At 39.7% G+C, this 27,240-nt stretch overlaps 1 protein-coding gene across 1 annotated transcript; it reads left to right on the top strand.

Moving 5' to 3' along the window:
* Positions 1–515: 515 nt before the first annotated feature.
* On the top strand, positions 516–24,256 carry LOC105387635 (kinesin-like protein Klp61F). Its single transcript, XM_048622305.1, has 23 exons — positions 516–709; positions 2,224–2,371; positions 2,723–2,878; positions 3,300–3,518; positions 4,015–4,103; positions 4,766–5,014; positions 6,980–7,124; positions 7,449–7,557; positions 9,577–9,806; positions 13,382–13,545; positions 13,710–13,763; positions 14,051–14,190; positions 14,520–14,611; positions 14,758–14,967; positions 15,793–15,960; positions 17,531–17,760; positions 19,632–19,771; positions 20,644–20,759; positions 21,491–21,622; positions 21,987–22,209; positions 22,769–22,881; positions 23,301–23,498; positions 23,808–24,256. Exons 1-23 carry the CDS (start codon positions 645–647, stop codon positions 23,922–23,924), a joined length of 3,507 nt encoding a protein of 1,168 aa, XP_048478262.1. The 5' UTR covers positions 516–644; the 3' UTR covers positions 23,925–24,256.
* The last annotated feature ends 2,984 nt before the right edge of the window (positions 24,257–27,240 follow it).

The following is a 27,240-nucleotide window of genomic DNA, read 5'->3' as shown; positions in this document are numbered from 1 at the left end:
CGTGGCACACCCGCGGTCGATTGGGTAGTTAATAAGCTGTCAGTAAACTGCCAGGATCCCTACACAGTACTCAGGTACACAGGCTATAAAATTCTTGTGAAAGTTGTTCAGTTTTACCAGTAGGTATATCGGGGAGCTAGTCATAGTCTGCTGGTCTAAGGTCTAGGAAGGCTGTACACTGTAAGTAGGTACTTGTACTGAGTATATGAGCAGTTATCTAGTTTGTAAGTCATTACGCGATATTTAACTAACTGAGCAACTTCAGAAATATAAAATTAACCGCCTATATACCACTTTATTCACAGCTGGATAAATTTTCACCCTTTTTATTTTATTAGCTTCCTCGGAATAATAATATGTTTTCTGCCTGCGTTATCATATTTAAACGATATATTTTTACGTTATATTATATAATCGATCGATTCTGAAGCAAACAATATATGGCAACACCGTTTACGAAATTTGAATTTTGTTTGATTTGAAGGTGATTTGAAGTTTTGAACTAGTTCAACGACTTCAATCAACGGACTTTTGCTGATGCGCTTATTGGAGAAATATTTGAGAATTATTTTGTGGTTTAGTTTAGTGCTGTGTTTTTGATTGAGTGATAATATTGTGACACATTTTATGTTCGTTAATTCAAAATGATGTCTGAAAAGGCAAGAAGAACGGATAAAAACCAAAATATCCAGGTTTTTGTAAGACTCAGGTAAACCACCGTTAAAACTTGATAGAATTCTTATTTTAATGAAACAATTTATGCATTTAACAACGTAATCAAGCACGATACTAGACTATACCAAGCATGTGACCATACACGGTCAAAGATGCAAAGTCTAATAATATTTTGCTAGGATGTTCACATTACAGGAATCTGGTATGTCGCTATGATGCTGTATAAGCTGGATTCTATCCAGGAAACCGTGCTGAAACACTTTGTAAATAACTAACAAAGTGTTTCTCTTTATTTTCTTGTGATATACCATGAAATTTAGTGGGTCAACTTGTGAGTCATAATTTCTCATAAACATACCTCAGTATTGTTATTAAGCTCTCACTTAGATGATTTGATGAAAGCATGATTTTTATAGTATGTATATGCTTAATTTTTAAGTTATAAGCTAACTTATTTGTAAATAAAGTACCTACCACCTCCTATTATAGACTGCATGTAAATCTGTAATCTTTATAAATAATAATATGGAAGTACTTATACTTATAATAGTTAAGAACCAGGAGGAGGACATAGGCTAGACTTTTTAGTGTTGAATTTTCAATGGGAACTTTTTATCTTGAAGCAGGGCTCGCGGGAAACAGTTATATTTATGTACATACATACATCACTCTGGAAGGCTCCTTTTATACACCCTACATTAGTTGGAAATATTGGCAATGTGTTCTTAATGCCAAACATCACTTTTTAAAATATTAGTTTTGCAATGAATCCTCTTACTGCATATTAATCTTTCTATTAAAAGATTTGCTTAAATGCCATGTTTCCCAAAACACCCCTTTCTTATTAAGTGCTCATCAGTTTGGTCAAGTATGCATAAACACCATGCCTGCCTGGTGTTCATGGATTATTACTGGAAATAGATTAGGAAATTTTAAAAGGGATTAGTGTTTGTTTGTTTGGAGATCAGCAAATGTAAATAGTTATCTACACTTCTAGACATGTTCCCTATCAGAGAAGTTACCACCACTGAACATTAGCAATAAGAAATCCTTAACAACCCTCACTTGGAGCGGTGGTAGCTCAGTTGGGGGAGTGGTTGTAGCTCAGCGGTAAGCGCCCGCTTGGTAGCTCAATCGGGTAAGGCCTGCTTTTCACGCAAGAGATTCAGGTTTGAATCCTGGTGCTGACATGTACCAATGAGTTCTTTTAACATAAATACAATGTATACCATCGCTCTTATGGTGAAGGAAAAACATAGTGAGGAAACCTGCATGTCTAGATTTAGCACATCTAGATATATGTTTAGACCTTGGGGATATGCACAAAGGTTCCATTCAAGAGAGCCAGGTGCAGGTACTTATACCTGATAATAGAATAGAATTTAAGATAGTCATCTACACTTCCAGACCTGTTTATCAGCAGCTTGTGAAATCTAACATGTATGGATCGGACAGATTTTTGACAGGGGTGCAACACTGCTTCTTTCTAATATGTCAGCACGGTAGCAATCAGGATCACAGAACCTCACGCACCACATCTCATTCCAGGCCGTTGAACCAGCGCGAGAGGGACATCAAGTCGCTGGGATGCGTGGAGGTGGTGAACAACCGCGAGGTGGTGGTGCGCCAGTCGCAGCAGACCTCGCTCACCAAGAAGTTCACCTTCGACCGCGCCTTCGGACCGCATGCCAAGCAGGTAAGGAGGAAGATAGTGTTGTAATCCAATACAATTTTTATATGAACAATCTTATCTGTGCTGGCCGCATTTTGATTTATAAAAAAAACTTTGACCCATAATGAATTTGAGCAATCCTTCAATATGATCACAGGGGATACTGTTTGCAAGAAATCATTCATTTTTAATCTGGTACATTTCTCATGACGCCTGGTAGTCATGCCACTGGAAGTTAAGTTTTTGGTTTTGAAGCTACTAACAACTCTTCTTATTTCTTTCAATTCCACACTGTAGCCAACAATTGTCTTTCAAGGATCACCACAGCATACTTATCCCTCTTACATCTGTAACCCCCCCCTCTCCCCCCTACAGGTGGAAGTGTACCAGGACGTGGTGAGCCCGCTGATCGAGGAGGTGCTGGCCGGGTACAACTGCACCGTGTTCGCGTACGGACAGACCGGCACCGGCAAGACCCACACCATGGTGGGCGAGCAGCCCGGCGACGCGGACGGGACCACGTGGCAGAATGTGAGTATACAGACCCTGGGTCCGACCCGAGCGTTGGCCATAGCTCAGTCAACTATTGTGGCATAAATTTTATAAGAACCCACTCAAGGTATACTGATCAGCAACAAGTTATCGCTAAGCTTCGCTTGGACATGACACGGTGTAATGTGAAAAGTGCTTATAGCATTATCATGATTTATCAGTCAAATACTACCTAGTAAAAATTTAAAAATGAAAACACAACAAAAGTTGTAAAAAGGCTACAACTGCACCGTGTTTGGGTATGGGCAGACCGGGACCGGCAAGACCCACACCATGGTGGGCGAGCAGACCGGCGACGAACGCTATTTTGCGAAATCAAAAGGCAATGTAAGGCCTTTTGATTTCGCAAAATAGCGTTCGATTCGAATTAGTATAATACTAATAATCCTCCATTTCCCAGGACCCGCTAGCCGGCATCATCCCGCGCGCGCTCTCCGAGCTGTTCGACGAGCTGCGCCTGTCCAACACGGAGTACACGGTGCGCGTGTCGTACCTCGAGCTGTACAACGAGGAGCTGTTCGACTTGCTGTCCCCGTCCGAGGACAACAGCAAGCTGAGGATCTACGAGGATGTCACGAGGAAAGGCAGCAATATTGTCAACGGGCTGGAAGAAATTACTGTGAGTCTTACGTTTTCATCCTAACATTGCTTCTCCATAGTCAAAGTCATGTGACCATCAAAGTTACTATGGAGAAGCAAATATACTTACCAAAAGATGTAGTATAAAAGTGGTTCACATTGACCCCAAGAGTCACCTCTTTCGGCTTAATACACCCTGTATAAGGAACTGGCTTGCGGGTCCTGTACCTCGAGCTGTATAATTAGGTGTGGTTAGCTAAAGGCTAAATAAGGTGCCAATGGGTGCCATGCTAAGATTCTAAACTTTATCCACACCTACCTGTATAAAATGCCGGCAAAAAAACTTTGATTTGTACACTGTGCTGCAAAACAAAGAGAGCAAAAGCAAGGGGAGATTGACTGGCCAAGTCGTTTTAGAAAATTACCGTGCCGTTCGCACACCCATCTTCAATAGAGCAAAACCATCCGCTATCGTGTATAAATGTTGAGTATACATAATTAACGACTATATTTACTGACACGATGTCTGTCCCCAGGTGTACAACAAGAACGAAGTGTACAAGATAATGTCTCAGGGACAGGAGAGGAAGCGAGTGGCTTCCACTCTCATGAACTCGCAGTCCAGGTACGAAGATATACTATTTTAACTACCCTTAAAACATAACCAACCATGAACAAAATAATACATTAATTTACGCGGTATAAATGATTCTGTTTTGCCCCGATGTATTTTTATGAGCGTCTAGTCAGTTCCCTCTCAAATCACTAGCCTGATACGAGTATAATACTATTTTTAATAAACATTCGCAAGTTTCAATTACAACCTAAAGAAGTTATTATTCATTTGCAGTAACCAATCTCGAAGCATATCGTCGTAAGTCGTAATAAAAATCAGATTGAAGTATTATTTTAATTTTGTTTATGTTTCCTCTGTTCAAAAAAAATAGCTTTTCTTTACAATGTCAGGTTTTTGATTGGTTGCTGCAAAGAAAACGAGGAAGCATATTCAAACATTTATATGTATCTTATTCCTATTGCTCATATCGCTAGACGAAGATGTAATTATAATCCTCATTATTATTTGTATTCACGAACCCACACTACATGATATTAGTTTCTGGTATCTTGTTGTAGTTATGTTTCACTCAATTTTGATAATTTCACCCCACCTCAATTCATAACCATACAACAGGTAGAATATGCTGGACAAATTTTTTTGTATCACCTTATACAGTATACCCATATTCTAGCAAATAAATAATCATTCAACCCTTTTTCCCCCCACAGCCGCTCCCACACCGTCTTCACAATAGTAGTCCACATGAAAGAGAACAGTCCAGAAGGCGAAGAACTAGTGAAAATCGGTAAACTCAACCTGGTGGACCTGGCAGGGTCAGAGAACATCAGTAAGGCCGGGTCTGATAACCCCGCTAAGAAGGAAAGGGCGAGGGAATGTGTGAATATAAACCAGAGTCTGTTGACCCTGGGCAGGGTGATCACTGCGCTGGTTGAGCGACATCCGCATATACCTTACAGGTTAGTGTTACGCTGGTTTTATAATGGTGCTGGATACTATACGGGGTAGGTAGGTTTACCATTATACCAACTCACCTTACACCAGTTTTATTTTAATGCAATTATGAGAAGTAACTCTAGGTAGTAGATAATCTACCACTTATTTAGCGACTAAGTATAGTCACTGTCATAAACCAGGGTGTCCACTATCTGGAAAGTCAGGGAAAGTCAGGGAAGCTCAAGGTGGTCAGGGAAAGTCAGTGAAATTGATGGGCCACCTGGAAAGTCAGGGAAAAATGACTATTCCAGCATATTTTTGAAAAAATATTAGTACGTAACGTTATAATTTTATACGTGAAAGTTTTATTTATTTAAAATTACGACTATGTAAAATGTAACAGATGCTAGAAAAACGTGAAATACATAAATAATAAAATAAAATCTCGTTTAGTTTTCAAACATTTTTAACTGATCCATAGTCACTATTACATAAAGTATGGTGATTTAATAAAATATGACTAAGATGGAAAAAAAAGTGCTAGGAATTTAAAAGATTAGCTAGGAGTAGATCTCAGTCTCAGTTCAGAGGTTTTGGGTGGTATACCTAATGATGTCCAATATACTATGTGTTGTTTTTCGAACCCGACAAACTTTAAGGGTGTATTCTACGAGTGATTTCACCGAGAAAACACCCCATATGTGGGGTCAAATCTCAATATTCTAGAAATGGCGGCCATTTTAAAGTTTTAGATACTTAGTTTTCATAAAAAATCATATCTCCTTACTAGATCCACCATAACCAACTTCAAACAGCTGAAACTTATCTTTTTGCAATAAAAACCAGTGAATGTCGCTTGGCTTTCCAATTTGTACACTGGTCTTTTTAAGTATTTATCTAAAAATCTTAATACTACGTAGTCATTATCGCAAATACACGATAGACTTACACATTTATGGTAAAACAAACGTGAGTTTGTATGCAGAGTTTTTTTTGGGAATTTAAAGAACAAAAATACTGACTTCATAGAACCTCTAAAAAGTAATAATAATTAATTTAATGTGTAGACCAATTCTAAGTGACATGACAGTACAACTATACTTACCTAAGTAGGAACGATTCTTTTTTTATGTTGGTGCGGTGAAGAAGTGCTTAATCTGAAGAAATATGGCATATATGGAAGATATATTTGTAGTGTCACATAGAATCGTTCTAAACATTAAATAAATTATTATTTTGTTTAAAAGGTTTTAGTTTATTTGCAATAATTGACAGTCAATTAATGTAAGGTGCAAATGATACCAAGTCCTACTAGTCATTACGAATCATTCAAGTCTAAACACGAGGTAGTTGCTATACCGTTGATGAGTTTTATTGACTGCCTTCCGTCTCCATCATCAGATCAGCTCCAGGTCACCATAATATTTTTTTGTTAACATCGGTTAATACGTGCCTAAAATTTAAATAAATACTATATTTTACTCTTTTTCCAACCCTAAGGTCCAACCCATAACATAATTTATTTTTATCAAAAAAGGTCCGTAAATGTAGGAGTACATAAAAAAATAGAGAACCTATCCTGGGTCAGGTAACTCACGTACTTTTAGCTTAGTATATTTACCGCTTTTGCAGCCCCGGGTAAAAATATTTTACACAGTCGATATTTCAATAAGACTCAAAGAAAAGAAAGCAAAACTTCAGGTTTGCGTCTTCAAATTACTCAAATTGGGTTTTTATTTTGCTCTCTGGTCAGGGAAATTTTCTGAAATGGTCATGGAAAGTCAGGGAAAAGTCAGGGAATTTTTTGAAGCATTCATAGTGGACACCCTGATAAACAGATCTGGTTATTCGACCACCTAAAATACTGACATACCTAATTGACTCCCTCAGAGGACGATACTTTTGTCACGTCCTAAATGCGCCCGTGATAGCCCTTCAGACGATAGCTTACTGTATTTAAATGATATCCAACTACTTCTATCTTCCAGAGAGTCAAAACTGACGCGAATCCTGCAAGAGTCTCTCGGCGGGCGCACCAAGACGTCCATCATAGCGACCGTGTCGCCCGGACACAAGGACGTGGAGGAGACCATGAGTACACTGGAGTACGCGCATAGGGCCAAGAACATACAGGTGGGTGTTTTTCAGACGACCAAATGGTGTAGTGGTTAGTGACCCTGACTGATATGCCGGACCCGGGTTCGATTTCCGTCCACAAATATTATGTTCATGTGACCTTGTCGCTCGGACAAAGCAGCCTTAGGCAGTTCTCCCAGTGCTTCTACGTTTTCTGTGTGTTGGACTGTGCGTGTTTTCTACACAAACATAGATACTTACAAGCACCGTTTAACGGGGCATTTATGCAACATGCACAGTTTTTTTCCTCCCTGCACACATATTACCATGTCTGTTTTTCCACAAGTAATAAATATTAAATATTTTTGTCGTATGTAACAGAACAAGCCGGAAGTGAACCAGAAGATGACGAAGAAAGCCATTCTGAAGGAGTACGCGGAGGAGATCGACCGCCTCAAGCGCGACCTGCAGGCCAGCAGGGACAAGAACGGTGAGTTGTGTCAGCTACTGACTACTTAGCGCTCGGCCACAACACTGCGTTGTGACGTCGCATCGCAAAAATCTGCGACAATTTTGACAGCTTTTCAAGACAAATGCTTGATTACAATGGAACATAAAAGAGTAGAGAATAATTGAGGGCGTTGCAATCTAAGAAAGTGGCCACACTATTATAGTATAGAAAACGGACAAAAGTATCACGATACTTTAGCAGAAAAAATCAAAACGAGAAATGTTTCAAATATTTACTAATTATAAAATGCGACTTTTTGGGGAGGTTTATGTTAAGAGAAGAAATTAGTAGGGGAGAGGGGGGCAGTCTTGAATGAATTTCATTAAATCAAATCAACTGTAACTTTTATTTCATTGTGTATTTCATAATGTTTTTTTGCACTGAAACATGTGTTGGTTATCCCATTATGTAATTACTATAGGAGAAAAGTGATAGTATCACACATCGATATTTTATTACAGTTTTTTCTTGCTCAGGAAAAAGTTCAAATGTGCCCCGGCAATTCTTCTTAAACTGTGTTTACCGATTTTCCTGCAACAAATTATTTAATTGGTCAGAAAAGCAGTGACTTGCAAATTATTATGTCTGGAGAATTTATTCCGACTCTTACACTGAGTTGCAGAAAGGATCTTTAAGTTAATGTCGGCATTAAAGTTATTGTTGCCTTGCTTTGACAGTATACGGACAGAAAGAGACAGACATAGATTTAATGTCCACATTAGCTTAAAGTCCCTTGCTGCAACTCGGCATTACATATTCTTACACATATTTTTACAATAGGTACTCTACACGGAGAGACCGACACACATAGACACCTACAGCTGTAAAACTTATCGATACCCTTTTTGAGTCGGGGGTTAGTAAAAAAGTATCTAGACCTGATGTTTTGACAACATTAGCATCCAGACCCTGATGTCATGTAACGTTTGACACTAGTATTTTCTAACCTCTATAAGAATAACAAATACACATTGAAAGGCATTCTATTACATCAAAATAGTACTTTTTTACAAGAAATATAAGCAATGTATGTTAATGGTTAGAAATTAAGTACCTACTCACCAGTATAAAACGCTGCTCTTTCATAAACATCGTATATATTGACTAATACTTCTCCAGCCTCATTCTCCGCCAAACATCGTAGGTAAACGCTGTAAATCATCTGTCTAGCTTCTCTGCGAATGGTTTTATTCATTTTCACTTCGTGAACAAACTCAACAATCCACAAAACTCCAAAATTAAGCAAAATTCGATTTGTTTATACAGGAACAGGGCGAGTTTGACATTCAAACCATAGAAACAGACCACAAATCACAAGTTTTTTTTAATTGCCAGGTTTAAATCTGTTTAGTTCCAAAAACATTAATCTCTACTCTTTTGTGTTCAGCTGTACTGTCGCAGATTTTTGCTATGCGACGTTGCAACGCAGTGTTGTGGCCGGGCCCTTAGCTCACAGGTCTTTCATCATAGCGGCAGAACTACTTAGCTGACAGGCATGGTAGTCTGTGTACCATGATGGCAAATGCCGGACTAGGCCTAGGGTTTGTCACCAAGCAGGGACAAGAACTGTGAGCCGTTGTGTCAGCTACTGATTACTTGGCGCTCCTCTCACTGCTCAAGAGTCGAGGCGGTGTAGGTGTCTGACATCCAAGTGTGAAATTATGATTGATTTAATAATAACATGAAAGAGCGAAAGGTGTGACGACTGAATCATTGATGAGGGAGGATTCTACAACTAAGCTGGATGGTGTAGCTTAGTTGGCTATTGCCGACGGTTCATTATAATCATCATCATCAGCATTAGCCCGTAAACCTTCACTGCTTATAATACCTAGGACTCTGCTATGCTATGGATCGTCATAACACTCTATCAGCAGTGGACGATTAATAACCGATGACTCGCGTAAATTAATCTGACTAACTAACGACTCTTTTTTTTTTCAATCACAGTATTCACAATCAATGGCCCTAAATTCTAAACATAATTTCTTTCCCCAGGCGTGTACCTAGCAAGCGAGACCTACGCGGAAATGACGCTCCAATCCGAGGAACAACGCAAGGAGATCCAAGAGCTCATCCTACACAAGCGAGCCCTCGAGGACGAGCGGGACAAGGCCGAGTCGGTGTTCGCGGAGCTCAGGACCGCGTTGAAACAGCGGGAGAGCCAGCTGAATGAGACCGTGAGGCGGTTGGATACTACGGAGGAGAAACTCAGCAGTACTAGCAATGTGAGTGTTCTCTATACTCAATAATTTATTGCATCCATAGGTTTCCAGGTGTTCAGTTGTAGAAATAATTTAGATAATTATTATGGAGTGAGACAAGGCGGAGTCGGTGTTCGCGGAGCTCAGGACCGCATTGAAACAGCGGGAGAGCCAGCTGAATGAGACTGTGAGGCGGTTGGATACTAAGGGTGGGTTGCATCAACATCCCGGTTATCGTAATAGTTAAGGTTAAACTTAGCAATGACAGAGTCGTTACAGTTAATATTTTACTGTAACGTGTTGCACCATCAAATCGTCGGTCATTGTTAATGTTATTAGGGTTAATGTTATTCGTTTATTAGGTGTAATGTTATTCGTTTGAGACATAATTATCCCCAAAGTTATTGTGGGAAACGTTTTTATGTAAGGCAATACCAAATCTAGCGGTCGGACTGAAGCCGTCACAGAGTACATTGTAGCCGTCATTCTCTATCAAAGCACTCAAAGTCAACATGTCATAGGAACTAAGTCTGTTGTTCCTCCAAATATTGACCAAAAGATTATCATCAATAAAACCCGCGACAAAGTAGACTCTAATAAGCCTTTATTAAGAGCGGTGGTAGCTCAGTCAGGTAAGCGCCCGCTTCTCACGCCAGAGATGCGGGTCCGATCCCGGCGCTGACATGTACCAATGAGTTCTTTTAACATAAGTACAATGTATACCATCGCTCTTACGGTGAGGAAAACATCGTGAGGAAACCTGCATATCTAGATTTAGCACAACTAGATATGTGACCCCACCAACCCGCAGTGTACCAGCGTGGTGGAGCAATGGTCCAAGCTTTGGAAGGCAGTTTAGAGAGAGAGCCAGGTGCAGGTACTTACACCCCCAGAGAATAGAATAGAATAGAAGCCTTTATTATTAATTATCTTATTAATTAATTCTTAACAAGTTCAAATAAAAACTAACGATGTAATCTATTAAAATAATTATTTATTGACATCCTTCGATTATGCTCATCATTCCTGTTAACTGCATAGACAGGTTCTCGTCATCAGATGATGAATCATCATAAAAAACCTAGCTGGTGGTACAGCACAGGGTCTCTATTTTGTTTACATAATATATTATGCAGCTATGCCGTAGCCACAATAATGGGCTGCACTCTTCTTAGTTCTGTCCTTATTTTCATTGATATATTTCTGTATTTGAGTCATTGCAAAATTTCTGAAAACAAGGTTATTCAATTAAAGAGTTACGTAGGTTACTTTGATATTAGATTGCTGCGCTGGACCGGCAACCGGCAGGTAGCCGGTAGTGGCTGGATAAGGAAGGCCGAGGGCACAGTGTTGTTTCGCTCCTTGGAAGAGCCCATGGCTAGAAGTGGACACTTATTTGGTGGTGAAGATGATCATTACACCTACAACATAATAATAGGTGCACTTACTTCGTCGTTGGAGGCAGTAAGAAAGGTTCTAGTTTTAAAGCCAATACACGAGCCACATTTTTGAGACCTGGAACCTGCGAATCTATCAGTTCTCTGAAAGTACACCTTTCTATTCATATTTCGTAAGTTCCGTACTTACTCCACCTCAATCTCAATTTCTGAGGAACTTTCAAGCAATATTTCACGTAGAAGCGACATGATAAGAATGATTGAATATTAATATTTGTACGTAATATTGTTACTTTGAGGTTATACAACGGGTTTGACAGCTACCTGACTTTAACTTTAACAGTAACCGGCCAACATGGGGTGGTTATGGTTATCGTTAAAGTTATGACGTCATTTTAACCATAGTTGAATGGTGCAACCAATTTTTCGCTTAACCGATGCTTTGACAGACGAAGTGACGTTTGTAATAGTTAAAGTTAAATGGTGCAACGCAGCCTAAGGCCTAATTTCACACAATTCGGTTAGGTTAAAAATACCTCGGTTTGGTTACATGTTGGACCGTTAAGGTTAGTGAGTGTCCCACCATGCTAAATCACGGGGTTAACTCCCTTGATCGGGTGATAAACTTGATTGCTGCTGTGGGGTTCCGCTAAGACTTGGTTGAGACCGGTAACCAGGCAACGGGTTGTTTACTTGTCACTCATTCTGTCAAGATTCAAGATGGAAAAATGAACAGAGCCTTTGATAAACAATATACGAACTAGATGTTGTGTGACATAAAAAATTAAGCAAAATACTGTCTGGGTTTTATATAATGTCAAACCGAGATAAAAGTTTAAATTTAATGTCCTAACCTAACTTGGAACTGCAATATAGAAACACAAATTCATGGCCCTACCTGGAAATCGAACCCGGGATCCCTGGATGATGAAGCTGAGCTTCTACCACTAGACCACAGAGGTAGATTCAAGAAGTTAAACCTAATGACTTAATGAGTACTATTGAATTAAGTGAAAAATCTTCTAACAAAATATTTTAAAATAAGACCTTACTTAGAAATTAATATGTTATTTCCCGAGAAGTTTCTTTTGCACTGACACTCCATCTTGTTCGTTGTATTGTTTTTCAAAGGGTATGGCGTAATAATATTATTTTCAACGACGGATGTCAAAAAACAATCTCGGTAGAAATAGTAACCATGGCAACCTCAAAACCAAAAAGTTTGTTTGTTTGAGGTTGTTTGATATCACAGAGACATAGACAACAAATTTCAATGAATATGACAGAATATTGAGTGAAGTGTGAGTGAATGATACACATCATGCTGGATTTATGAATGGTCTGTTAGATTTTCGTCGTGGGACTCATCCAGTTAACAAGGGTAATAATCCTTAAACGCGTCGTCAGCAAATCCGTTATTGAGACTGTAACTAACAGAATCATGAGAAACCAGGTCTAAGGAGGAGAAACTTAGCAGTACTAGCAATGTGAGTGTTTGACTGTTGTAGAAATAGTTAATGAATGTTGTAGAATAGGGTAACTTGACCGATGCATAGAAGAAGCTGTATGGGTCCCCTAGGAGGTGTGTCAAAACCGCTGTGGATGCGGATGTCAAGTATCTACCCCAGATGTCGAAATAGCACGTTTTGGCGTGGGGAGGGTTTATAAGTCGTTATTAATGCAAAATGTTTAAGTTGGTCAAACATAAATTACGTGGTTACTAAAGTATAAAATTTTGCTTAGGTACGAGGCCGCGAGGTAAACTATTAATTGTATCTGAGAGTTAGGAATACCTATTCTATTATATTCTATTTTATTCTCTGTGGGGGTGTCAGTAGCTGCACCTGGCTCTCTCGAATGGAACCTTTGTGCATATCCCCAAGGTCTAAACTGCCTTCCTAAGCTTGGACCATTTCCCACCACGCTGGTCCACTGCGGGTTGGTGGGTTCACATATCTAGATGTGCTAAATCTAGATATGCAGGTTTCCTTACGATGTTTCCTTTCACCGGTTACTAAAGTATAAAATTTTGCTTAGGTACGAGGTAAACTATTAATTGTATCTGAGAGTTAGGAATACCTATTTATTACGTAATAAATTGTACAACAATACATTATTGCCTACCATGCAAGAGCGAACATTGTACGTATCTTCCTATTTCCCAATAAGTAAACAATACAATAAATAACCATTCCATTCCAGTTGCTAGAAACGACGAAGCTCAACTACGAAGAGCAGAAGCACCTGGTGGCCAAACGTGAGGAAACCGAACGCCAGTTGTCAGCACAAGCTCGCGCGCTGCTGGCCACTGCTGATGTGGCGACGGAGCATGTCAGCAAACTACACGACACGGTGGATAGACGACGGTGAGTGTGGCAAATATCATCATCACCGTTTCTAGAAACTGTGTTCACAAACATGTCCGTTGTCCGTGCTTGTTAAAGTGGTAAGTAGGTACGATAAGATTCAGTAACCTTGTTTTTCTTCACATCCGCCATCCATCCTCTATAAATTCACAATCTATTCACAGAAACGTGGAGTCCACGAACCTGGAAGTGACAAAGATATACAGACAACAAGCGGCGCCTTTACCTTGATATCATCATGAGTGTATAAATAATCGCAGTGACAATAAAGTTCATAGGGCTGATCAATTTCTAAACGGCGGACGCATTCATATCATCCCACGCTTATTTTAGCTCTGTCTACTCTACCTTCTCCCATGAATGTATCGGTCAATATTTTCATATTGTACAAAACGTTCAACGAAAAACGCTCGCTCGCGAGTCACCTCTGACTACACCTTCGGGGATTATAGTCATGAGCATTATATATGTACTATGTATTTTCATATTACTAATTTCTTCATAGCAACGTGGAGTCCACAAACCTACAAGTGACAAAGACATATAGACAACAAGCAGCCGAGCAGCGGGCACTGGTGGCCGACAGCGTCGCGGCCTTCGTCGACGGACTCACAGACGCGCTGACGAACTTGTACCAGAGTACTGGTGAGTAGAGATCAAGATTAAATGACATGTTCTGTGTCCAAAACCCGACACAAAAAATGTATCATAATCATCATCACGACCCATCACATCTCCTTCTCTAATGAAGAAAGGGTTTTAGGCCTAGTCCACCATACTGGCCTAGTGCGGGTTGGTGAACTGGTGGACGAGTTGTCGTGTAATTGGGCAGCCCAACTGTCAGATGTTTTTAAGCTGTCCAAAGGTGACTAGAGGTTAACGACTGCTGCCGACGCAGCACCGAACGTAGCAAAACCGTTTAAATCACGATTGTTTATATCATCAACATTTTATCTGCTTTTTTCCATTTACAGAGGCACACAGCACAGACAATGTAAAAGTTCTAGAAGAAAACAAATTCAAGATTGATGAGCTAGTTCAGAAGCTTGGTGAAGTTGTATCAAAGGTAAATCCACCATCTACTTTCTAATCTATGCAAATAACGTTTATTTATATATTTATCTCGTTATTGATAACTTTGTAAACCACGCGTTTTAGTTTTTTTTTTAATACCGTAAGCACATATCCAACACCTCAATTCCCACTCCACAGGTGAAAACCCTAACAGAACAAAGAGCAACCAACATCAGCGAACAAATGACCAAACAGCGTGACAACCTGCACGCGAGTTTGGACCGTCAGTCGGGGGGTTTAGAGCTATTGTTGAACAAGTTCCTGGCGGCGGTGGAGGCGAGCGTGGCGATGGCTGAGGGTGCTGATACGAAGGGACAACAGAGTGTGAAGAGCTTTGTGGAGCAATGGGTAAGTGGATTTTATGATTATGACAAGAATTGTTATCAAACAACTATATAAAGATACGAATATTTTTTTATATCATATTTGAAACACACACACGCACGCACTCACGCCTTGTACTAATGTACTCCCTTGCGGGGTAGGCAGAGGTGCATGTCTGCACCCACTTTTCGCCAGAGTGTTATGTTAGTCCCAATGTAATAGGGGGCGGGCCTATTGCCATTTTACGGGCACACCCAAGACCCGAGAACAAATATTTGTGTTTAAACAAATATCTGCCCCAGCCGGGAATCGAACCCGGGACCATCGGCTCAGTAGTCAGGTCACTAACCACTACGCCATTCGGTCGTCATATTTGAAAATGCTATAATAATAATAAAAAAGACATCTTGGATAAATTATAGTATGGCCGTTGAGAGAATGCGTTTATGACATTCGAAATCCCATAGATATTTGACGACTGCAAAGGAAACCCAAATTTACTTACTTACCAGACATAGCGTCCAAAAGGCATTCTCTCAACGGCCGAAGTATAGTAATTTAAAAAGAACACACAGATGTTTTAGTATATAGCAAGGCAAATACTGCTTCCCAATTGGCTATTTTAATCCGGACAAATTTCTAAGGGCCTCTTGCAGAAACATATTAAATCTAGATTTAGTGTTAAATCTCGATTTAGTGTCAAATTTTATATGGATTGACGTTCCTTAAATCGAGATTTGACACTAAATCTAGATTTAAATGTTTCTGCAAGTGACCCTAAATGATTAACCAACGCCCTTCTTTTTGTCTTTTCCTGCCTTTTCCTTATTTATGGTCGGTTTTCCCCAGTACTCCGGCAGCTCGGACCGGCTCGCCTCGCTCCGCTCCGCTCACGCCTCGTTCCTGTGCGCGTGGCGCGCGGCGGAGGGCGGGCGGGCGCGGGCGGCGCGGGCGCGGCGGGGGCGGCGCGCGGGGCAGCGGGGGCGGGAGCGCCGGCAGCTGCAGGCGCAGCTTGAGGTACTTATTTAGTTACAACACCCAGGGACGTGCTGAAAAACAGAAACAAAACATCTGTTTACGGCAGCACATGCTGAGCATGGCACCTTTTGCCGAAAGTCTGTATTTATAGGAATAATTATGTTTAGTAATAGTATAATTATAATAATTTAATATTATGTTTATTAATAATAATAATAATAGTATTAGTACTAGTGTTTCTTACCGCATGTTTGCAAACGTTTCGGCAGTAAATATTTTTTTCTTTCTTTCTTTCTTATTTGTACAACCTCGTGTAGCACACCAGCAGCCCCTAGCACCATTCTGTTCCAGCTCTTTCAGGTCTTTGGCGACTTCGTCCTTCCAGCGGTATCTCGGCCGCCCCACCGGGCGACGCCCAGAAGGTTGACCAAGATATGCTTTTCTTACGGCTCGATCCTCTCCCATCCTCTCGACATGTCCTAGCCAGCGGAGTCTGGAAGATTTTATTTCTCCGATGATGTTGGGCTCGGACACTATATTTTCAATCTCCCGATTGTACCTCTGCCTCCATTCCCCATCTTCTCCTATTGTCGGCCCCAGAATCTTCCGCAATATCTTCCGTTCCGCCACTAGAAGTTTATTCCTCCTTTAAAGTTAGCGTCCACGTTTCGCACCCATACATTAAAATCGGCCTGATGACAGTTTTGTAGATCCGGATTTTAGTGGTTCTGCTTAACAACTTGGACACTAACACCTTGTGAAGGGCTGCGGTACATCTTAGGGCGTTAACTATACGGATGTCGATTTCATCCACGTCGTTTCAACTTGTCGACACCCCTGTAGGTTATACCATTCACATGAAGGTCTTTTCGCTTTGTTGAGCGGTCTTTATATCGTTTCATGTGAAGGTATTCGGTTTTCTCGTGGCTGAGTCTGAGACCCACACCTTTCCCCTCTTCTCGTTCACTTTGCCCAAGGATCGCAAGGTCATCGGCATATATCGACGAGTTTGAAGTCCGGTCACGACTTCAAACTCGTCCGTTAGCCCCCCTCCAGCTCTAACCCGCATTTTACTTGTTCCGCATTTTTTTAGTAATAAGTATAATTAACTACAGACAAACTATAAAGTCCTGAATTGTTAAATACGATCTTAAAATTGTTAGAATCCACTTCCGTTTTCACGACTTGTAGTTGGACTGTAAGTAACAATATTTAGAATTTTAAGTTCTCATTTTGAGTGAATGTTTTTTATAATTTTCTTATGAGAAATAAAGTATCATAAACCTTTCTGTTATCGAGTTACTTATCCACGTCAATAAACTAAACGAGTTTAATATAATGCGCGTTCGACTAAACGCAGCGCGGTATTTACGGCGGATGCGAATTACGATAGGTATTTACGGCCGATACGAATTACGATAAAGTGATTTTTCTACATCGATAACGGATCCATGCAGCGAGTAAAGCTCGACTCAGCTCTTACGATCCTATTTGGATCTTACTATCGGACATTTTAATTAAAACCGTCCAGACAAACAGAAGCAATAAAAACATTTGTAAATAAAACAAAGTTATTTACAAAATTCTTGCAATATATTTTCTTTTTCAGGAGTTGGAACAGGACCGCATTGCCCTCAACCAGCGCATCACGACACAGCTGTCAGACATCGAGAGCGAGCGTCTCGAGACACAAGCTCGCCTGCAGCAGTGGTTCGAGGAAGAGAAGCGCAGGCTCGAGAGGCACTTGGAGGAGCAGAAGGCCGCTCTAGAGGACAGACTGAGGAAAAAGGCGGAAGCATTGGAAGACGAGCTGAAGCGGGGCGAGGAACTTTTCCAGAGGTTTGTGCAGGTTTTTGTAGATTAGTTTTTGAGTGCGGATTGTATTGTAGGTGTATGCAGCACCGCCACAACACTCGTTCCGGTTTTCCTCATGGAACCCAGACACTACTGGCTATAGTCTATAGACAGTCTATACTGTGTTTCACTGCTGAGCAAAGGTCTCCTTATGTTTTGTCCAATGATCGCGATCCTCGGCAACTCCGGACCACTCAGGTAGGAGCTTGTTCATGTCGTCCCGCCATCTCACTCATCAGCGAGTTGCGGTTGGCTCGAAGAAATCGCTTTTTGGCAATGAACCCGTCCTTGTATGCTTTTACTCTCAGATCAACTACCAATAGATTCGCAATCGCCGTGTGCACTATTCTCTTTCTCACTCAAACCATAGATGTTGCCGACAAAAAAATAAAACCTAAATATGGGGAAATTTAACTTATCATAATAACAAAAACAAAACTTGAGTTTTTTTTCTTATATCGTCGGTTGACAGGAAAAAGACACTAAAGGCTAATTTTTCAATAGCCAGACAAAAGTTTTGCTGGGAAATAATTTTGATGCTGTTGCGTCTCAATGTTTCTCAATGTTTGTATTACCCAGATAACATTTATCTGAATATTGAAAAATCAGCCTTAGTGAGTTTTTCCTGTCAACCGACGATATAAGAAAAAAAACTTTACTCATACTTATTTGATTTCAATATAATTATTTAATATACACAAACTGAATGGATTGTATAATTCATTGTCTTCGTCCAATCGAAATAATCCTCTTCAAAATGTGCCGAACACAATTTTTATATGTTTCCTTGGTTCCCAATTTGTGCGACCGTTAATGTCTATCCATTTTCTTGATATATTTTTGTCTGTCGGAAACCTATGAAGCAGAGATAAATGGATGAGCATGAGCATTATAATCGTGGGCCAAATATGTGATGGGGGTTTTTTAAAGGAAACACGTATTTCGTATCAATACAATAAACTTTATATTATACAGAAGAAATCACATATAGAAGAAAAAAACGAAACGAACGTTTCCTCACAATGAGAGGCACCTCATTTGAAACAGGAGAATGACTTCTACAAAATACAATCTTCACAAAAACCGAATTCGTGCGCCCCATTTGTAAACCCAACCCGAGTCCGTTACAATTTCTAGTATTTTCTTTGCATACTATAATATTTGTGGGTAAAATAAATTTTCAAAAACTTGCAACACCATGTGATTTGTTATGATATGGTACCTCGTAATTTTTACTTAAAACTGATACTAAAAGACCTTACAGTATTAAAATTAGTATCGTTTTATATTAAAATCGAGCCAATAGATAGTACTATGATGAATGTAAGCTTGTTAAACTTGATAGTATCTACTTACATGTGAAAATATATCTCATCCATCATTCCATCGTGTTTTCGTTCAATATGCTCTATACAACCGAACAAAATCCACCCACCCATGTCACACACTCGTTAAGTGATGATAATAGTCTAATAAACTTAATAAACACCCACAAATCACTAGCAAATCAAAAATAAATAGCATTTAGAAAATTTTGTTGTAACTGTCAGCCTTTGTTTGGCACAGATTTTTCATTTGTTTCATTGTTTGGCACAGAGAACTGACGTAAACAGGCGCCTCAGCAAAAAGGACAAAAAACATTTACAGCTTAACGTTTCTTTCTCACGCTTAATGTAGCTAAGCGTCTCTTTTTCGCAATGTCAGAACTGTCACGATTATACCCCTGTGCTTTTACTGTATTTTTAATTTGTTGTGTATTAGTGCTATGTTTTTGTGTTTCAATAAAGTGTTCAAATAACTAAATCTCCGCCTAGGTCTTCCCTGTCCTATCCTAAACATGTGTTATTGTTCCCCAGATGTGTCGAACTGCAGCGCTCGCAACTTGACCTTTGTACTGAAGAGGAGAGTCACGACGAGGCGGCGCTACAGGAGTTCACGAGCGGGGCCGCCGCCGCCGCCGGGGTCGTCGAGACCTACGGTACTGCCTTCGACCAAGGTAAGTCGACAGGGCCTCTAGTACGGGATTTGCTCTTTTAGAAAACTAAAAAAGTTTACGTTATCTCCTGTCATCTGCATACATTATCTGTCAAAAATTTCATGATAGTTGACGCAAGAGGCGCCACTTAGTATGCGAGAAAACGTAAACTTTTATAGTTTTCGCCAAACTATCAAACCTGTACTAGACCGCCAGGTTTGAGTAACATGTCTCTTGAACAAAATGCAAGCAGCGGAGTTTTCAGAACGCCTCTTTGCCGCAGCAAACGAATAGCCAACTAACAACTTGGATCTCTTATGAACTTTACTTCTGATTCTTCAGAGAAACCCGCAGAAGAGTTCCGTTGGCTATTAGAAATTGCTTTTTAGCAATAAGTCGGCCTTTGTGCGCAAATTATTAAATATGTTTTAAATGCTTCTGTGAAAAATTAGTTTTTCGTGTGCAATAAAGTTTATAATAATATATAAATAAATAAAAGTTCCTTCTATATCACGGTTATTAATCGGTGGACCAGTCCCACTTTCTGTCTTTGCGCATGTCATCTCTAGAGCAGTACCCGAGCGGCATTCATTTCACTAGCACCTCCAAGGAGACCTAAATGACTACGGGAGGTAGTCAAATTACATCAGTTTAACACTAAAAGTAATCCTAATTTTATAGTAGACACTTTATTTATTTATTTTTAGGAAAACTTTGATTCAATTTGAAAGTAGAACAATAGAATTATTGTATACACAAAACATACACAGACATAAACATGAAGACGGAAAAGTAAGAAGTACACAAAGTCGGCCTTATTGCCTAGAAGCAATTTCTTCCCAACCCTTGGTTGGTGGAAAACTAAAGTGATATTATGTTGTATGTGTTTGCAGGCACGAGTGCAATAAGTGCGGACATGGAAGCGTTCAGCCACAACGTGGTGGAGGTGCTGACACACGTCACTGCGGAGCTCATGACGGCTCTGAGGGACACGAAGCAGGGGATTGAGGTGAGGACTACTTACTAATCCTAATAATATTATAAATGCGAAAGTAACTGTATCTGTCTGTCTGTTACTCTTTCACGCCAAAACTACTGAACGGATTTTAATGAAATTTGGTATACATACGGTCTAGACCCTGGGAAAGAACATAGGCTCCTTTTTATCCCGGAATTCCCACGGGGAAACTTTTTAAGGCGAAGCGAAGCGCGCGGGAACAGCTAGTGTTGTATATATTTTCAACCATTTAAACTCTGGATAAATAGCGACCAATAGATCAATGCGGAGTGAATGAGGAATGACAGAGGATAGGGTAAAATGGCGTGACATGACGGACAAAACCGACCCTAAATAAGGACAAGGCTAGGCAGAAGAAGAAGAAACTCTGGATCAATAACAAAAAAAAAATAATGTCGACGACATAGTTTTGTGGCAATTCTGCTGAGACGCCTATGTCCAATAAAAGCCGATTTGGTTGATTTTGCATTGTTGAGCTTTTTGTAACATATGTTATAGATATGTCGACGACATAGTTTTGTGGCACTTCTTCTGAGACGCCTAAAAAACCGATTTGGGTGATGTTGAATTGATGAGGTTTTTGTAACATTACTAAAGATTTATTAACATTCATATTTATATTTATTTGCCCCTTGTTGTCTTTTCAGTTACTTGTTACTTTCACCTAGAGCATTTGTTTATTACTTTATTACTTATACTCACAACACATCTAATATCCACAGTCCGGCGTGAAGGAGGCCGTATCGACGGAGCAGCAGCACATCGCGTCGTTCAAGCGCGAGTCGGATGCCGTGTATACCCAACAAATGGAAGAATGTGGACAAGACCTGCAACATGTCGCCAGCGCGGTTGAGGTGAGATATAGATTCTAGACTAGCATTACCACGGGTAGGGTGGATAAGAGAAGACAGTAGAAAAATGGCGGACGGTATCATTTTGTCCGGATATGCTCTTATCATAGCTATTTATGCACATTCTGAGTACCTAGTCAGCGACGGACAAACTAATCCTTACACAAGCTAAAATACATATAGTTGAAGAAGATGAATACCTCTGTAATGACATGTATAATATGTGCATACTTTTTCGTTATACGCACGCGTTATACAATCATCCATTATAGTTTCAAATTAACACTAGGTATGATAATAGTAGTCAAGGTGCATGAAATTTTTTTACTCTTTTATTTGATTTATTTCAAACTCATCTCGTCCACAGGAAGCGTCCACCTCCTCGCAATCCACCCTCTCCTCCGTCGCGTCAGCCTCCGCGGCGCTCGTGCCCTCCTCTAGAGCCTTCCTCGCCAGCCAGGACGAGGCCTTACAGTCTTCCAGCCAACTTGCGAGCGCCTTCCGAGACACTCTGCAGAGAGAGCTGGAGAAACTGGCCGAGTTGGATAGGACATATCTGATGAATGAGTACAAAGTGTATTCGCCTTCTGGTGAGTGATTTTTTTGGTATTAACTTTTCATTGTTACTCAGCTCGCCTTCTTGATTAACTGTTCAGTTTTTACATTATCTTTGTAGGTCATGTTAGTTTTCAATATCGTTAGTTCTTTTTGCAACAAAGTTATAATTTGAAATAGATTAATTCATAAACATAGACTTATAGAATATGTAAATTATTGTAAAGCTTACCCGTGCCCGTGAGTGAGATGCCCCTAAAGTGTGAATTGCCATTATATCTGTACATTAGCTGAAAGGAAACTCCTAAAAAACAGTTTAACTAGTTCATGATTCAACTCTCTCTTTTAAAACGTTGTAACAACATTATTTGGCAGAGTTGCATTTTATGAATGAAGTATAGTTTGGCTAATAGATAAATACATACATATACATATGCACTCACGGCTGTAATCCCCGAAGGGGTAGTCAGAGGTGGCTCACAAGCGAGCCACCCACTTTTCGCAGCACATTTGTACTCACGTGATAGGTTGCGAACCATATCGCCGTAAATACATAATATACTCTAATATAATATGAACGATGTGTCATTCCAGGCGCGACGCCAGCGCGGCAGCAGTACCGCTTCCCGCGCGCGCTGGCCGCCACCTCGCCGCACGAGCGCATCCTGGCCCGCTACCGGGACACGCCCAGGCAGCGAGAGCAGCAGGTAACTATTATATAATTATGACAAACCCTAGTGAATCCTGTGATACCCAAAGGAGTGTCATTTTTTTCTAGAGACTGCTTGGCACAAGGTCCTTTTTCTGAGCACCAGGTTTAAATTCAAATTCAAATCATTTATTATTATTTATTAAGTGCAGCAGCTGACGATAACTGGCTAATGATTACGTTTTTAATGAAACTGCACCTATACAGTTCCCTTGGAGTATAAAAGTTGCACAGTAGGTATATATATTTCTTGGTGAATGATTGGGTATTATGTTATGTCCACCAACCCGCACTAGGCCAGTGTGGTAACTAGTCCTAAAACCCTTCCTTCATTGGAAGGAGAGATCCGTGCCCCAGCAGTGGGGATGTGATGGGTTGTGATGATGTAATGCTAACAATTCTCCCCACTTTCCACAGGACTGCATAGTAGTGGAATCCGACAACGAGCCTTCCAACAGCGACACCGACTCGACCCTGTCGGAGGACTCGGCCGTGTTCGCGGAGCCCTCGCCCCCCGCCCCCGCCGCGCCCCCCACCCCCGCCGCGCCCCCCGCGCCCCCCGCGCAGGGGGTGGTCAAGTGCACGTCCGAGACGGATATCTATGCTATACGGAGGGTGAGTGTCAAGCTACACACATATAAACATTTCCGGTGGACAGAAATCATTGTGTGCAAACTTGGCATATCGCTTTTGTATTGTATCTAAGATTCAATCTGTCTTTGTCAGAGATATTTAAATTAAAATTGCACAGTGTGGATGTAGATCATAGCTACGACGTCCTTAAATACCTATGCATATGTACTTAAGAACAAACAGAATTTCGCATCCATAACAAGTTGAATTCTGTGTTTTGTCTCGTCCACTTCTAAGATTCGATAGTCATTGTTCTAGATTACAGGCTAACATTGGGAACATTGTCCACAGCAGCAACAGAACGGCAAGGAGAACGAGCGCGCGGTGCAGTCCGGCAAGAAGCCGTCCAAGCTGCCGGCGCCCAGCTCCGCCAACAAGCCGCTCAGCGAACGGAACACCACGCGGTGATGGCGGGAGATTTTCATGATATTTTCCGCTAGAGGCGCCACATTGTGACTGTATAATTTTGACTGTACAGTGCGACAAACTTATCTGTTCCTGTGAGAGCGAACTCAATTGTTCCATATCTCATTACTTACTAATGAATTATGTATTGATATAGATTAGGTGGGTTTATTAAAACCGCAAGGGCGAATCACAACTACGAGCAAACCTAAAATCTTATAGAATTAAGAAATATTAGACATTTACGTGAGCTCTCACCGGAACAGATAAGTTTGTGGCACTGTATGTTATTATAAGTATTAATTATTACAATAGGGAATATGCGAGTATGTCAAATAAAGGTCAAATATTATTTATAATAAACTTTATAACTACGACTCCATCAATATTTTCGAGTATAATTTATTTTTGACCAAGTAAATGAAGTTGAAAAGTACAAAAAAAAATATATCCCGACGAATTGAGAACCTCTTCCTTTTTTTGAAGTCGGTTAAAAAAACTTCGGTAAATTCTAACTTCAGAGAAACGTCACCCATTTTCTTAGGGCGGATGTGACGTCAAAATTCTTTATATATCAATCTCAGAATAATAACTTATTTGCGTTTACGGCGGAAGTTAAATAAATGTCAAGTGTTAACAAAGAACAACGCGGACTCGGGTGTACCCTCGGGAAGCGTCATAGCGATCTTTCTTGATACAAAAAAGCCTGCCAATTTTTGCGGGGGGAAATTTTACCGTTTACCATGATTATGTCTCATGGGACATATCATTATGAGTTTTAATTCCCAGCAATAAGGGTTACGTGAAGTGACATTTAATAATGAACACAGTGTCTTCATTTTTCTTGCCAATGGATGTAACAATTATCGATAAGTGTTATCGATGAATGATACTAATTTCAAATTAATTATGTATAGTTAAATTGAATTAGGAATGATTAATAAACGAAGTCACCCGCTTTTCGCTGTACATTTATACTCAGGTGATAGGTCGCGAGCCGTATCGCCGTTTTTGAATGAGTACAATGCACTGAAGTTGTCGGGTAAGTGGGCAACCCGACGGTCAGATGCTTTCAAGCCGCCCCTTCGGGCGGCCTCTGACTAGGCTTAACGACTGCTGCCGAAGCAGCAACCGGGACCCACGGCTTAACGTGCCGTCCGAAGCACGGAAGCCTATTTCGTCTCCAGACCATTCATACTCAATGAGTGTTAACAAAGAAATGTTAATGTCACCGAGTGTTTGTGATGCTCGTTGTGATCAGATACGATGGATCACATAAAAATTCTTCCAATTCTCTCTTGATATGCTTGTTTGTTTGCAAAGTTTAGGACTTTTTATATTTTTTGTTGGTAGTGTATGGGCTGCCACTAGTTGTTCTATTGTAATTAGGCGTAAACAGCCATTCGCTAGTCAACGAACCGCTCAAATATGCTCCATATTGCAACACAATAAAATTAAATTTGTATTGTAAGTATTATGACATGAACATGACACAAGTTGCTCTTTCTACTTTTAGCATTGACAAAGGAATAAAGAGAGGACATGGCATATCCACGAAAAAAATGGGCCTACCTAAACTTTGGTTTCAATTAAAATGGCGGCTTTTTTCTTGAAAAATGTAAACAAACAAATTGTTTGACAGCTGAAGTACCTTGTGTTTGGATGTCAATCAAAATGGCGACCGGTCGCAATGTTGTAATTTTAGGCAAAGACAAAACTACTGTTGTCCTTTTTTACGTAGGATAACACCAATAAGTTAAAAAGAGACGACGATATATTTTTAAGTACCGATTTTTATGCCAGGTCCTCTCTTTATTCCTTTCTCAATGACTTTTAGGTTATAATGGCAGTCGTTAGTATATTTCAAAAGTTGATATTTTTTTTCTAAATTAAGTTCTGGAAGAATTCTCGTAATCAGAAGAACTGGACACATTAAATTTATTACGCAGTACCTATGAACGAGTAAACTGTGGCCAGCTGCGGAAAAGGACAGCAAAGACTATTTAAAAGTCATTGAGGTTTTTTTTAAATTGGTAATTTCGACAAATTGTATTAAGTATACTTATTATTTTAATGACTTTTTCAAATTATATTAATCGTAAAAAGTTGATTGCATATTGTAAAGTATAGGTTGGATACCACAAAACTTTATTAAATTGTGTAACTACCTAGGTTAAGTTAGTTTTAAAAAATTCACACACAATGTATATTGTTTATGAATAAATAACTATGAACTATGAACTATGAGCATCTGTCAATGTACAAACTTACACCTTCTCTCAGTAGCCAAGTCCCACCAAGAGGGGCCAGTTTTCTCTGCAGGCCACTGTACCTACGACGGTTGTAAATCAGAAATAAAAACGTATATAGTTTTTCAATTGTTTATTTAGCAAACAGACGAAGTACATTTATAATACAGTACTGCAGTAGCGTTTTCACTCTTGCTCATCGATGTATCCGCGTGACCGTAAAGGTATTCTTGTCAGGCAGATAAATGAATAAGAAAGTAGAAAAACGTCCAGATAGGTCTATTTACAAAAGCTCGCTCAGAGCACTAAGTTCGAGATAAATGCTAACTAGAATTAATATTATGGCTCCGAAAATTACAAGAAATACAATACATAACATAGCCACTTAAAAAAACTAATAAATAACTATACTTAATATTCTTTATAAAAGTTTGGTCTTTCGTTCTATGACTAAAAAGCTACAATAAACTAAAATAAATAGGGCGCCAAAAATATAAATAATTGAACATAATACAAAATAGTTGCATTTTGGCACAATAAATAAAAAAATAAGTAGAAAATGGTGGGAGAGAATTGTTTAAATGCCATCGAGAATAAATTAACTTAAAACTAGATATAAATAAAATGTATTTACCTAAAACTACAAAATAGAAGTTTTGTATTTACATTTTTATTGGATCGTGTACAAATTATACACAGCTATTAAATTGTGAATACTGTTGTTACAATAAATTCAAAAATAACATCATGTGAGTGACAAACAATACCTAAAATATACTCCTATTTAAGGTTTAAATCCGGTACATTAATTTTTAAGGAAAACAAAATATCCCTTGGGATGTCGATGAAATAGAAACAAGTTCAAGCTTTAAACAGCAAAAAACTATACATACCTACATACATTCACTCACAACCATTCATCATAGGACTTCACTTACACTGGGACCACCTTGGCAGGTCAGAACGGGTAACGGGATTGGTTCATATTTTTTATTTAAATCTGATGCTGTACATTGTTAGTAGTAGCATTACAAATTTCTTGCAGTTACTCGTGGACCCAAAAAACTGTG

Source organism: Plutella xylostella, chromosome 7, assembly GCF_932276165.1.
Source record: "Plutella xylostella chromosome 7, ilPluXylo3.1, whole genome shotgun sequence".
NCBI classification, from domain to species: Eukaryota; Metazoa; Arthropoda; class Insecta; order Lepidoptera; family Plutellidae; genus Plutella; species Plutella xylostella.
The sequence above is the reverse complement of the archived record's forward strand: the minus strand, read 5'-3'. Positions and strand labels throughout refer to the sequence as shown.